Source organism: Natator depressus, chromosome 1 (genome assembly GCF_965152275.1).
Source record: "Natator depressus isolate rNatDep1 chromosome 1, rNatDep2.hap1, whole genome shotgun sequence".
NCBI classification, from domain to species: Eukaryota; Metazoa; Chordata; order Testudines; family Cheloniidae; genus Natator; species Natator depressus.
The window spans coordinates 334,466,360-334,481,745 of NC_134234.1; the positions used below are offsets into that span (position 1 = coordinate 334,466,360).

At 37.4% G+C, this 15,386-nt stretch overlaps 1 protein-coding gene across 16 annotated transcripts in view; it reads right to left on the minus strand.

The window, feature by feature from the left end:
• Positions 1-952: 952 nt before the first annotated feature.
• Positions 953-15,386, minus strand: part of CELF2 (CUGBP Elav-like family member 2) — a 694,215-nt gene continuing 679,781 nt past the window's right edge. For 7 of the 16 annotated variants that reach the window (XM_074942653.1, XM_074942656.1, XM_074942644.1 and 4 more), the window contains 4 exons: positions 14,832-15,029; positions 11,605-11,748; positions 9,290-9,461; positions 953-7,948 (listed from right to left, as the gene is read on the minus strand). In XM_074942653.1, coding sequence (XP_074798754.1) covers positions 9,334-9,461; positions 11,605-11,748; positions 14,832-15,029 — 470 coding nt within the window. In that variant the 3' untranslated portion in view covers positions 953-7,948; positions 9,290-9,333. The remainder of the gene's footprint in view (positions 7,949-9,289; positions 9,462-11,604; positions 11,749-14,831; positions 15,030-15,386) is intronic. The other 9 variants (XM_074942642.1, XM_074942645.1, XM_074942648.1 and 6 more) reach the window with 4 other exon arrangements.

Below are 15,386 nucleotides of genomic sequence, written 5' to 3' on the forward strand. Positions count from 1 at the left end.
GGCACAGGGGAGCAGAATTAAGGTTGCCTGGGCAACGTTAAACTGGCATTTCCTAACTTTTGACTGCTTGACTATGCACCTTTAATGTTCTCTTTGTGTAACATTTGCATGGAATTTAATATTGATATTACATCAGTGCCCACGAAGCCCCATCAGGCTCAGGCTCACCTTGCTGAGTGTTGTGCAAACACAAAGACATGGGGCGCCGTCCTGATCTCATTGACGTCAACTCCTATTGACTTCAACGGGGTCAGGATTTCACGCATGGTCTCTTCCCCAAAGGCCTGGGCGCTGGATGTTGCTTCTTAACTTAGTTTGCTAATCACCTACGACCATTTTCTAGGTGGAAACTATTAGATTTCCAGGAATTTTGATAACGATACTGGCGGATGTAAAATGAACAGAGTAATTCAGTTAAGACAAACATGCTCCTGGCTTTATCCTGCATAAAGGCTGAGATTGTTGTAGGTTTACTAATCAGAACAAGTCTAGACATTTCCATAAATATAGGTATCCAAGTGGAGGGATTGTTTCAACTTTATGTCTTCATGCCAAATCTACTACCTTAGCGAATACACTTTTCAAAGCATTTTGCAGGGTTTTAGTTGTGAGACTCCCATTAAAATCCATGCGAGTCACGCAGCTACAATTCCACAGAATGCTTTGAAAATTTACCCGAGTCATCTTTGATGATCAAATATTTCTTTTATTGCTTTTTTAAGGCTTGAATGCAGCAATATATCTCTCTCTATATATATATCAAGCTTCATGTCTTTCTCAAAAGACATATCAACCCGTAGAGCATTGCATATATGTTTTCTATTTACTGGTATATGTTTTTTTTTAATTCTAAGCATATTCTATAGAATTATAAAGAAGAAAAGATCACATTCAGAAACAGAATAGATTTATTAGGTGTATGGAAGGAATCTTACACTGTAACTGTTCTCTGACGTCTGTAGCAACTGAGAGCAATGTTCTATTTTCTTTGATATAGTCTTAACACTGTAACAAACATATCTTGAGAACAGTGTTGGAAAGTGCTGACTTCTGATTTTTTTTGCTGCAAATCTCAGTGGGGATATGACTTTTCCCCAATTCCAGGAACCTACTTTTCTAGGCTCTCAATTACTAAGGAAAGCTTAAGTATTCTGTACAATCAGTTTGCCTAGGTATTTTTAAACTTTTTGTACCCAGTGAGATTTAATAAAACAAAAAACAAACCCTAGAAACACTTTTTTTCTTTTAATGCTCATAAAATGTTACAGACAACAGAATCCTTTCTTCAGCTTTATTTAAGAAATCAATTACTATTATAGTTCAATATATATAAGACACATCCAGTATTGTGTTCCTGATAGCAAGTGCATAGATTTTGTTACGATATAATTTTTTCACTCAATAGCATGTTTCATGGTCACACGAAGGGATACTCCCAGTGATCTTGCTAGCGCATGAGAGAGAAAAACAGAACACAGCAAAGTAGTGAAACTACAACAGAGATGAGGAACAAAAACAGTCAAGCAAGCTAGTAGTACAGTCGATTCCTGATAAGTGAATAATCTGATTGCTTGGTCACAATGCTTTATTCACTTATCAGGAATGATTCACAGTACATTTTGTTGGTTCAATTGTTTTCCCTAGCCTAATACCTAAGAACCAAACTGGGCAAAGGCACACATACTCGGGTGGGGTATTCTTTCATCAGCAAGTCTTGTGACAGTTTGGTAATTTCCCATGGTGATACACATACAGCTAACAAAGAGACATTTTGCTAACACTGCAAGGTGCCTGACTTAATTGAAATTAAAAGCATGCGTTTAAGCAGGACAAACTGTACAGCTACATGGCTTTACAGAACTCATTTCCCCCACTGTTGGTGGATTTTTTGTGCGTAAAGAACTGGAGATTTTTGTCCTCATGAGGTGTGGTGTTTTTTTTTTTTTTTTGTAAACTGTAATATTGGATCTTAATAATTAAATTGTGTTTGGAAGAAAAGATCTTGAACTCAACTTGATCTTCTCTGCCAACAAACTGATGAGTGTCAAAAGAACCACCTAAGATGACTTAAAAACAGGCTGCAATTCTGATCGCACTCGGGTATAAACAGGAGTTACTCAAGTGAAATCACTGCTGTAAATGTTATCAGAATCAGCACCATAGACTCAAGAGATGTAAAACACCTGTTAGGTCACCCAGACCATCCTTCTGCTCCCAGTGCAGGATTGTCCCTTACAGGCCCCTGTAATTTTAGATTAAAATCAGAGCTGCCTGGGAGGTGTTTGCTAGAAATTTGAACTCTGACAACGAAGCCTGTAGATGATGACTTCAGCTTGCTTGGGGCTCCAGAACTCATGCCCCACTTGTCTTTTATGCTTACAGAAGAAAAAAAATGAGAAAGACAAATAAATTAAAAGCAAAACGAGGCCAACTCATGAGCCAGAAAATTTCAAAACTGTTCCAAGCGCAGGAGCCAACATAGCTGCCAAAACCTTAAGGAAACAGTGCGCCATGACCTTCTGAATAGGATGTTAGTTTAGGGCAAGTTTGTGTGTGTGAGCCAAAGCCAGAGCATCAGAGAGACTGGAAAAGAGGATACAAGAGGGAGGAGTGTTGTTTGGGTCTCATAAGAGCACTTTTAAGTGGTCTTCGATTCCTGAGCATCAGAGAGGAAGTGGGACAAAGGGAAGGGGATGGGGGATATGGCTTGAGTTCCAGAGAACACTTGGGAGTGCTTCCCCCCCTCCTGTGGGATTATTTTACTCTCCAAATTTTAAAGTTTTATATCTGTGATCAGACAAAAGAGTGAAGAGAGACTTTGCGAACCATGACAGCATTTATTTTCCTTTGCAGATTTTATCTGATGCTATTGGACACCAGTCCAAGGGACAGTGGAGGGATTCTTGTGAGCCAACCCCTGCCCCCTGCTACCATAGCTCTTTTTTGCATGGAGATTTGACATTTTAATATGCAGTGCTGAGAAAGAGCCACTTTGTAAGCACCCAGCGAAAAAATAGCCCATTTGGGGAAAAAAGGTTTTACTTTATTTTTTTTTATATCTATACATATAACAAGCTTGTTCACCTGGTAGATTTTTCTCAGTCTGTGATAGCTCTAGTTAAATTGTGATTAGTTTTTAAGGAGTCTTTGATGAACACCAGATGCCACCAGATTACTGTACAGTTTGGAAGAAATCCCATGGCTATATCCTCCTTTTCTTGTATGTTTCAGATGCCTCTGCAAAGCAGTAGCACTGCCATTTAAAAAAAAAAAAATCACTTGAATTGATCTCTGTAATCCACTTCTTCCAGACTGATTGAAACAGCAGAGCAAAAAAACTTTTCACATAGCCTCAGATTTCTCCGTTTGTGTGTGTTTATGTGGTCAGCTTTCGTGGTCAGAAGACTAACAAATGCCACTGACTTTGCAGGCAGTCATTTAAAAGGATCTCCTGCTCAGATTAGCAAAGTGATAAACCCACTAGGGGAGGGGAAAAAATGTAAAATAAACCAAAGACAGCTGACGTGTGCAAGTCCTCTTTCACCCCCCCAATCAGATAGTCACTTAGGTGGAATCGACTGTATCTTTTGTACACAACAAATAGGAAAAAAAAAAAAAACAGGGACGTGAAACAGTGAAGTGTGTAGATGCATTACCAACACATAATGACCACCAACAATACAACACACGAAGAGAGAGACAAGTATTAGGAAAATGGTTTAATATTGGAGACAGAAGCAAAAAACTGCATCACACAATAACATACATTACAAAAATAAGTCTGACTGTTTCAACTACACGGTTATGTTCACAATGAGGACAGAAGAATCAGAAAAAACTTTGATCTAAACAGCAAAAAAGCAAACCCCTAAAGTTGTAACTAATACATTTATCCACGTAAAGTGACCGAGTACTCCTAATTCTAATTATCTTATTGTGTAACTGCACAATACAGAATAAAAAGTGAAACTTACCGCTTGTTTTTTTTAAAGACAAAATTCTAAACACTAGATATAAGCAAAAGGAAAAAAAAATATATCAAGCCAAAGTTTTTAATTCTCTAAACAAAACCAACTCTCTTTCTACCAACCAGAAATCAAACTCGAAAATCAGTCATGGTCAGGGGGCCCACAAGAGTAAGCCACAAAAAATTCCATTTGTTTTTTAATCTCCAGTATAAAAAGTTCCACTGGTACAAAATGCATAAGTACAATCAAGTTGTAGAAATAGGAAAGCCTGCTTTTTTTTTTTTTGGCTCAAATTCCATCAAACAACAAAATCCAAATGCATCAATAAAACAGAAACAATACTCAAATGGTCTTACAGTTTCCACTAAGTTGCATTAACTTTGGCTTTTCTCAGACAATACTTAAAAATTAGTTTGTAATTCTAAACAAAATAATAGTTTTATTAATCTACAAACAACAATTCTCACAGCACGAAAAAAAAACCCCAAACCCAAAACAAAACACAAATACATAGTTTTTTTTTGTATGACATTATCCAAAAGGTAATGAAACTACAGGTTTTTTTCCTTTTGTTAATTAGCACTTAAGATAATAAAAACAGAAACAGTAATATGATTTCAGAGTAGCACAAGCCAAGGAACTATAACCCCTATGGTGAAAGAAAGATGAACTTGTTAGTCATTTGAGGACTGCCATTCCATTGCAATTAGCTAATTTGTTTGAAAAACTACTAGTCTCGTCTTTTGATTAGAATTTTGGAAAGCAATTTCCCTTGTTTTTCTTCCTTTCTTATTAGGCCCTTTGCACCCTTGCAGCTTTTTTCCTTTCAATATTTTGAAGGAGAACTGGTAGACAATTAGTCTCTAAGGAGGTTCAAGCTTTATTTTTATTATTATTATTCATAAAGGCAAACTTTCCCCCCAATGACCCATAGTTGTCACCTGGAAACACAAAAAAATTCCCTGCTAAAAATGCTGGGCCAGATCCTCAGCTGGTGTAAAGCATAGGCGGGGATGTGTGTGTGTCTTCTGAAGTCTATCAAGCTATGCCGGTTTACAGCAGCTGGGGTTCTCGGATATTAATTCTAACATTCTAACTGGACTCGAAACCTGCAGTTCGCACTGGGGCTGCTGCATTGAAGGGATCTGAAAAACCATTGGAAATTTATATGGTGGATAAAATTAGAAGAATTAGTGAAACAGTAAAAAAAATCAAATTATATTCTCATATTATATATATATATATGTGTGTGTGCATATATATAATATAATGTGTGATGATACTTTGAATAAGCAAAATTGCTGCAAGAAGTACAAAATAGCCCTCAAAGGGTGTAGGAAGGCCTCAGCAGTAGTAAAAACATGTGAGAATAATATAGATCATTTAGTTATAAGTGCATGTGCTATAAGGAGGAAACTTTTTTGCATCACTAGAGGCTAGTCCTTTCCATCCCAGGGCTTCTACAAAAATGAGCATTTAAGCAAAGTTGGGGACGAGAGACAGAGTGCACCACCTGTGTCTTTATGCTGTTCATATAGGGCTTCACTTTTAATTTTAATTTTAAATTTTTTATATTCGCTTTGAATATAACCAAATAGGAACAGATAATGGAAGAAGATATGGCACTTTGTTATCAGAAGCAGGTACTGCTGCTCACATGCATTGAATTGGCAATGAATTCTGTTTTCCAGTAGTAAAGAACCGAATTTGGTCACTGGTGCTCTAGACATGCAATCCAGTCAAATTTAAAAGGCAGTGGAAAGGCTACCAGCATCTTTTTGCAGGTTCCTTACATAGGGCTCAATCCAGCAAACAACCACTTAAGTGACATACATATTCTCATTGATTACCGGTGCAAGTAAAGTTACTTGGGTGAGTGTCTGTAGGATTGGGCCCATATATTGTCAATATGCATAATGGCAGATAACACCAAGCATTACAGCATATGTAAACTTTATCCATAAAAAGTAGTTTAACTGCAGTGCACATTGAATTTTCACCCAGGAAGATCTAGTGCATCTGATTTAAGCAAAAGTTCATTTATTTAATTACAAAAATATTGTTTTTTTCTCCTCAATGTTTTCAAATGGTGGAATAATCCAATAATCCAATCCACTCCAATCTGGGAGCGGCTCACACAATAGATAATTAAAGAACTGTTTTTTCATTTTATTTTATTAATACTGAATAGCATATTCCAGCAGCATATTAAAAGCTCTTTAAGAAAAGACAAAAAACCCAAAATCTAAAAAGGAAAACCACAAGTTAATTACTGTTTTAAATAATTTTAGTTATAGATACAGAAGAAATTTAGACAGCAGTAAAATAATTTTTTGTCCTTCAGATCTGCCCTGTGCATTTTTCTGATTTCAACCATGTATTAAATAAACCACAAAAAACTAAGTATATATATATATTTATATATATAGATATATATATAAAAATAAACAGCAAAATGGTGAATGTATAAAAGGTATTAACACTCAAGACAGCTCTGGGTGGAAAGGGTTAAAAGTTCAAAACTTTCTCACCTTAGAGGTTTCCATACATTATGAAGAAAATACATTGTGAGGTTTGCTTTCACAGCATTGATGTGCAGAGTGGTTAAAAAAGTGAAACATGGGCACTTATACAATGTTTTACAAAAAACATCAAAGAGAAATAACAAACAATAACAATTTCAGGCAACAAGACCACAGGATAGCAAGTTAACAAACTTTTTAACCTCTTTTTTTTCTTTAAATATTAGGGATTTATACAAAACACATAATAAAATACCCATGTTATCAAATTACTTCACACAAGAAACACACTGAAGCTCTAGGAAGAAAGTACCTTTGGAATTTGGCACTATATTTTCACTGATTTTTTTTCTTTAAAAGAAAAACCGATCACATTTTGCTGAACACAAACACATCTAAATTGTCCACAATAAAAAAATGACATCAATGCGTCACAAGCCAACACAAACTTATTCTGGAATAGTTTTTAATTTTTCACATGAAATTTTTTTTTTTTAAGCAAACAACTTTTTTTAAACTCATTTTTTGTTGTTGTTCAAGTAAACCAATTTTAAACTTGTCTTTTATAAACACAGAACACTTAAGACCGTAAGACTCATGATGAAACCACAACTTAATTCACAGAAGCACCAACGTAACACAGTTTACAGTAACCTTTCTCCTGTACATTGAAACAGTATAAAATATAGGTAATTTCATGTGCATTAAACCATGGATTGTCTAACTGTGAGTCAGTTCAGCAAAAGGTGACACAAATAGGTAGCATTTGCCCTAAAACAGGGTAAATATTTTCTTATACTAATCTACAAAAAGTGGTTCTATATATATATTTTAATGAGAAAGTGAGCCACCTAAAATGGCCTTATCAAAAAACTTTACACTGCCTGAAAAATGTAAAAACTATTACAGACCTCTAGAGACTTAAAATCAGACAGTTTTTTTTCCTCAAACTGTTTTGGAAGTAGTCTGTTAGAAACCAACATTCTGTGCCTCTGGACACATATTGCTATTGTCACCAGTGACCAGGCAGAATGCCAATCCCTGTATAATACTTTCAAGTCTGTTATTTTATTTATTTATTTATTTTTGGAAAAGGAAAAAAAAGAGAAAGAAAGAAAAAAAAAAAGAAAGCAAGCAAAAACATTTTTGCCACAGGTTTTTTTTTGTTTTGTTTTTTTTGTTTTAAACCCTAGTATTAATTTGTCTAATAATAAATTTCAGTCTTGCGTGAATGCAGCAATGTTTTTTCACATTGACTTCCCAGAATTCATAGCTAGATGAGGTCACATGCAAATTTCAAAGGTCAAACTAGATCAAAGGTCAGTAGGAGAACCAAATATGATGTGAGGTCAGAAAGACATCAGAAACAATGACGGGACGATGAAACTTTTTTTTTTTTTTTTTTAGACGCCACAGGGACATGCTAGGCAAACGATGAACTAACGGGCATGGAGATGTCTAGGGAAAAAACAAGGAAGAGGAAAAAAGTTACATAGAATCTATGCAGCAGAAACAAAATCACTTTTATGGGTGCAGGAGAAAACTAATGCAAATCTTTCATCATTAGAGTCTATGAGCCATTCACATAATTTGCATTAACTTACAATACTCATCAACAACAGCACAATGAAACCCCAAAAGAATCCATCTGAAAAGAGTTAGAGAAGATGGATTCATCTTTGGGGGGAGGAGAGAAGAAAGAACCATTTTCAACAAATGTAACATAAGGGGTAGGGGGAAGAAAAAAGTCAGACAACTGAACTTTAAACTAGAAAATGGAAACTACGAACAAAATAACCAGACAAGTACAAACAAGAGGATAAAAGCATGAACTGTAAAGGGTGTAGGGTTCAACGGTGAAAAAGCGCCCATTCTTGGCACAATTACTCTAGAGACTACTTCAAAGGATCTAGCTAGCATAGAGAGCTGCTCTTTAGGTATCCAATAAGTTAACAATAGGCAATAAATAACTTCCATTATTTCTGAGGCAGTAAAAATTTTGTATAAAAATAGAAATGCTTTTTACAAATAAAATTTACAGGCCTGTGGCTTTCTTATTTATTATTATTATTAAATTTATCTCTCAAGAAACATCAAGTATTGTCACTCATTTTATTTTATTTTATTTTTATTTTAAACCCTGTAGCTTTAGAAACAGATCTCTAAATCTTTTTTACATTATTCCTTTCCAAAAAACTCAAGAAAACTTAAAAAAAAAAAGTGAAATATAAAGACGACCAGTGTAATATCAGACTAATAGAATGTTATGTTGATTTGAACCCCTAAAAAAAATAAAAAATAAATAAAAAACCATTTTCAAAAACAAACCAATGTAGTGGAAAGACTTTTTGTTGTCATTGTCTCACAATAAGTGCTTCTGCTGGCATACGACCATTATGTTTAACCTATAAACTGCTGGTGCCACCCTGATAAGATTGGGTCCATACATACAAAACAGCTTTTATTTCCCCAAAGTGTGCTAATGGCACCAGGGTTCACAGAGTTAAATTGCACCCCCCCCCCTTTTTTTTTGTCGCTTTTAATTCTTAAGATGTCGTTTCTTTAAAAAAAAAAAGTAAAGAAAAAAACCGGAGATAAATTATGTTGCAAAATAAAATACAGTAACACAACTCAGTAATTACTTGGCCTGGAAACAGCAGCCAAGTTTAATTGTGGTGAGTGGGGAAATGGAAGCGATAACTGTAAAAATAATTGTCTCTTGGTGAAGGTTGGCAATATGTTCTTCCTTAGCCCCCTCCCTCCCCCCCACAGAAGGGCAGGTTTGCTCATGGGACTTACCCTAAGAAAGCTAAAATAAGAGCAGTGAGCATCTGGGGTTAAGATCAGTAAGGTTTGCTGTCGTTTTTGGAGCGTTTCAGCTGAACCTTCAAGCGTTTCATGCCAATCTGAAAGCCGTTCATAGCCTGGATAGCAGCTTGCGCAGAGACTGGATTGTCATAGCTAACAAAACCTACAAAATACAGAATGGAGGGGGAAAGAAAGTGAACTACAGGTTAGAACAAAAGAAGAGGGGACTGGCTCAATATACAAAAAGAAGTGTTTGTTGTTAGTACTTTTTCTTTTAAGTGACACGTTCATTTCAGTTCTTTCCTTCATTCCTTTGATTACGCTTCACACTCCTTCCCTCCCAATTCATCCCAACTCTCCCCTTATCTTGCTAGTGTTCAGCATTTTGCTACCTCACCATCTCCAGCTGGGACAGCAATCAAACAGCTGTGGTGTCCATGAGCTGTGTGACACGGGGCAGTACAGTATCTCTCTCTCTGGTACTTAGATGGTCCCCCATCACTGCAGTATCTGAGTGCCTCACAATCATTAATGTCTTTATCCTCACAACACACCTGTCGGTAGGGAAGTGCTATTATCCCCAGGTACAGAGAGGCTAAGTGATTTTGTTCAAGGTGACACAGGATGCCTGTGACAGAGCAGGGATGAAACATGGGTTTCCCATGGCTCTAATAATAATGATACTTTGCACTTTTAGAGCACTTGTCATCTCAGGATCCCACTGCATGCTGCATACCTTAATTAATTAAGTGTCATGGCCCTGGAATGGGGTAGGCAAGTACAGAGGTTAAATGACAGGTCAATAGCAGAGCTGTGAATAGAACCCGAGGTGGTCTCCTCCCAATCTTCAGCACTGACCTTTAGATAGCATTCTCTCCCTGTACTCAGTATGGCTGGTTTGGTCTAAATTTCTTGTCCCCTAGAGACTAAAAGTGCTCTTTTCATAATGCACTCTAATCTCCCTGAGCCTAGAAGCTCCAACTCATTTTCATATCTGAGCCTCCCACTCTTAATTGAAAAGCACTCCTGACTACCACTCTAACTCTGCTCTGGCTAATTACTGCATTGCAGCCTGGTATTATGCATCTGCTTTGACATGCTCCCTTTAATTTCTGCTTGAAATTGTCTTAATGAATTATTTTAGATTAGATTAAAGTGTGTATCCCTCTCTTACTCATCACCCTCTTTTCCTTCTCCCCTGGCACTGAAGTTTTTCACCCGCACTCCTCTGCTAACCCCTTCATCATACCCAGTTTGTGTTCACCCAGATAAAATGCTCACCCAGAGCCTCCCCATCTCTTGTCTTGATTACTCAATTTCATCCTCTCTGGCTTTCCTGACACTCAGTTTTCCCTCTCAAGTCATTCAAAATGCAGCTGCTAAGATCATCTTCCTGATCATTGCCTCCCTCTTTGTGTCCCTTCACTGGCTTCCTTGTCTCCACCACATCAGATTCAAACTTTTACATGTAGGGGGTCTTCCCACCTCTGACCCTCTTGTTTATTCACTCTCACATCTTATCAAATAGATCCAACCCCATTCACTCTATTTGGTCAAGGAAGCTAGCCTTGCTCAATCATTTATTCACTTCTCCCACACGCACTTTCACAATTCCTGCATTCTGCTGCTAGGCAAGGAACATTTTACCCGAACTAGTCTGTCAAATCGCTATCCTGTCCTCCTGCCAGTCCCTCATCAAGAACCATTTCTTTTATGTTGCCTGTGGGAATCTGGCCTCCTCTCTCATTTTTGCCTTTCCTTGTTGTGTCTGTCTGTTATATCGTGTCTTAAATTTAGACTGTAGGCTCTTCAGGGCAAGGACTTTGATTGTACCCCTCTTCATCCCCTGCCCTATCATAACGGCAGATGCTACCTGTACAGTTGAACCTCCTTGTAATACTTGTATATAGGCAGCAGCGAGCTGTAACATATTCTATGCTACATATGTGTACGCTATACAAACACTAATTGCACAGTACTGTACTTAACCCAGAAGTACAAGTAATGGGTTAAACACAGAGAGTTTTAAAGAGGTTCAGCTATACAATAGAGGATAATTAGGTATCCATAATAAGGCAGCTTAATTGTATAGTAAATGGCATTCCCCCACATAGGGTGTAATTAGTTTCATGTATTTGACACATCCATAGTAGATGTCAGACCGGAAGTTTTTTTTCAAATCCAGTTTTTAGTTTGAACTGCTTTGTCTGGGCATCTTTCTGTACTTTTGAGGATTACAAGCGATAGCTCTGGGATCAGGTTCACCACGTACAGTTTTACTTTTCAATTGATTAAATGTTGCTTACCAAAGCACTTGCTCAGATTGGTCTGTTTATCAATGAAGACTTTAGCAGAGATAACATTTCCAAAGGGCATGAACATCTGCAGAATGTCCTGGTCTCCAAACTCCTGGGGGAGGTGGTAAATAAAGAGGTTTGCCCCTTCTGGACCTTTAGAGACAGGAAAACCACAAAAAAAAGTATGAAAAGAGCGATTAGAAGAGTTCTATTTCATCTGTCTTTTTTTGGTAATTTAGAAAGTGATCGGCAAACACAGTTCAGTTTCAGACTTTTTGAAGTAACAAAAACAAAGCAAACGGACAAAACAGCAGTGGCTCTTTTACAGATTTGTACTTGACATCTCTATTATAAGAGATTTTGAACTTCAGCCTCCTTCCTAAACTCATGTAAGACTGCCAAGCTTGTCCTAAAGTAGGGTTATGGTTAGAAGAGTGACTGCATGAAAGTGGCACCTTCTTAGGACAACTCTGCTCTCTCTATCTCTTCAAGCTGTCCAGCTATGGAAGATAGAGTTGAATTCTATGCTGCCTCACACATCTTCAACCGTTTTGTCAGCTAAACTAGAGATATTATTAGCCTAAGAGATAGAGCCCAGCTCAGTTCTAAAGATCCCAGGTTTAAGTCTGCAGGGCAAGCAATTGGGGGCAGGGGGAAGTAAAACAAACCTCACTTTGACTTACAAACTGAGCTGGCTGATTTTCTTTGCAAATAACTGAGGGACAAAAAAAAAGAAAAGAAAAGGAATGCTCATAATAAAACATGTAGTCATTATTCACAGTACATGTGTTGTTTTAACAACAAAGAATCCGATTGGAAAGCCCTCACCACCTGGCAGGGAACTCTGTCAAAAGAAGAGCTGGCTAAGATTTTTAACTGATTTTTCCCCCAACAACAACAAAAATGTTTTTTCCTTGAAATGGAAGTGTTTGGGAAAATCTTTTTTTGAGTTCTGTGAAATTTCATATGAAAATATCCATTTCGTTTTTAACTGGCATTTTCTCTCTCTTTCAAACTGAGTTTTGTATTTGTTTTTGAAAGCCTGTCCACAGAAATAAAATTGATTTTTTTCACCGAGCTCTAGTCAAAAGCTTCTCGCCATCAACTCTGCTTCCCTATTACCATAATAATCTGGAAATAAAAAGAAGAGACTAAGGAAAGACTTTCCAGTGTGAACCTGGACATGTGGCCTTCCCAGCCATAGTGCATCACTGGGATTCTAAGACACCACACAATTCTGGTGCAGGCAGGTTCTGGAGCAGACTAAATAGATATTCCCTGGCTTGAGTGGAGACGAGATGTGTCTTAGATATGCTGCGCTTGATTACTGTCTAGGGGAGGAGAGGAAAGTGCAGGCCAGACACTTATGGAGTACCTTCTGCAGCAGATTCATGGAGCCGCACTGGTGTTCAGAATAGAGGAATCAGACTGCCTGCCCTCTCACAGCCTGAGGGGAGGGGCTGCAATATTTGCCCTAGACAGGGGGGTGCATGGGTTGGAATAAAAAAACAAAACAAAAAAACCAACAACAAAACAACAGGGTGAAAAAAAAAAGAATTTTATAAAATGAAATGGAAAAAAAAAATCACCTGGCAATATGGAAGAGAAATCAAATGAAGTTTCTTCTTACCAAAAAAAAAAAAAAAAAAAAGTCCTCTCAACAAAATGAACTTTCTTAATCACTGAGCAAAACTGGTTTAACATAGATTGATAGCAGGATGCATAAAACAATTCACCCCCCTTTCATTTAACATTTAATGCAATATTTTCTTCTGGTAGCTGGTTATCCTCCTTTAAATATTCCAGACTCCTAGCCATTCCAACAGAAGTCATATGTTGAAACACAAACACAGCCAGCAGAATTTAATAACAAAACTTGCTCACCTTAACAGTCCCCCACTGGAAAAGACAGCAAGATGACAAAGGCCTTTACCTTATAAGGGACACTGTCACATGGGGAATGATAAAACTTACTATTGATAAAAATGCTTTTGTGAACTTAAAAACAATGAAGATAATTAAAAAAAAATAATAAAAAAGCTAGCCCTACATTATTTGCTACCCAGTCACAACAGAGAAACAGCTTCTGTTTATGGTTTTATCCAATCCATTTTCATTGTCCAAACTGAATGAAATGCAAATCAAAACCAAAAAACAATCAAAGCCAGGGAGCTAAAATAGTGAGAAAAATAAATGAATTTAAAAAAATTCTTGCAACTTCAATAATCTAAATTGTTAATGGTAAAAATGGTAAGAAAATTATAAAACACATATTTATTTTAACTTGACAGTGTCCCTATTAAATCCCTAGCTTTGAGGGTTTCAACATTGTCTGCCTAAGAGACACCATGTTCCATAATGATTCAAGAGACTATTTTAAAAGAGGATAAAAAACTTCTTTTGATGCCATTCATTAGCCCTTGTTTCAGTGTACCTCTAGCAAGAGCAGTAAACACAATGAAGACTCTTTCTTAGAAGGCATACAAAACTTTTCTATTTTCTAAAATTAGCTGAAAGTTAAGGGGGTGGGAATTAAAAACAAAACCCCAAGAAGGCTGCAGGGGAGAGAAGAGAGAGAGGCTATTCTCATTTCGTTAAACATTTTGTGATGACTATTAATTTATTCTTAGCGTTAACTTCCTGAGGTTTATTTTGCTCTGTTGGCACAGAAAGAGGGGCAATCAATCACTTACTTACTTCCCCTCAAGACCCACAATTAAACAAAGAACCACTCGATGTAACGACGGATCTCGTCATTAACCTGAAAACTAAAATCTAATAGCAGCTAGATGATCATAGCATACATAGAAACCACAAGGAGCAGAGGGAAGGGGAGAGTTACCCACACGACACTTCCTCCCTCACCCACCTCCCAACAACAACAACAAATATATATATATAATTTTAAAAAGTGCTTTTAGGATGGTTTTCATTAGCAGTGTCTTTTGTGAGCAGCAGCCAATGAGTACTTTTACATTAACAAACGATGGGTGGTAAAATACACCTTGAAGGATAGATGGCAAAAATTAAATTAAAGGATAAAACAAAAACAACACTGAACAGGAAAGAAGAAAAGGTTAAAAATCAGTGGTTAGGCTCATCATGTTTCTTCAGAAAGCATCTATGAAGAAATAAGCCAAACCCAACCAATGTAGAAAGGCTGAATTTAGCTTATCGTAAAATTTGATACTGTGGCTGGAGATGCGTGCTTTGTGGCCCCGGCAGGTTCTGCTTACCTTCTTTCTGGCTGCCCGCAGCACTTTGTTGCTGTAACAAACTCTGACTGTACAATGTTGGCAGTGCTGCTGCAGCATACTGCTGAATTCCTGAGTAGGCCTGGGTGAGGGCGTCCATTGTGCCTGCTGTACCGTTCGTCAAGCCTGTTGCGCCAAGTCCTCCGTTCAGGGCCGCCATACCTGAGAGCATTTGAGCAACTTTACAAAAAACCCAACAATAGAGAAAAGAAATTGCACTTGTTCATTAGTGCTTTCCAAAAGTAGTTGGCATTATATGACACCGACAATGACGGCAGTGCATGCAAGCCAGCACTTCACCAAATGGAACTGAAAACAACGAAACACAACTTCAGTAAAGATCACTTCAGCACAATGGTTTGATGACCAAATCTATTCACATGCAATCTGCTACTGGCAAGTACTGTAACACCGTGCTTCTGAAATCCTGTTCTTCCACGCGCCCCAAGACGCATACATTTGGCTCCATGATCTTGAGGCTATCCAAAGACTGTAGGAAGGAATCCACTTGATCAAGGGTGGATACCTTGTGGGATT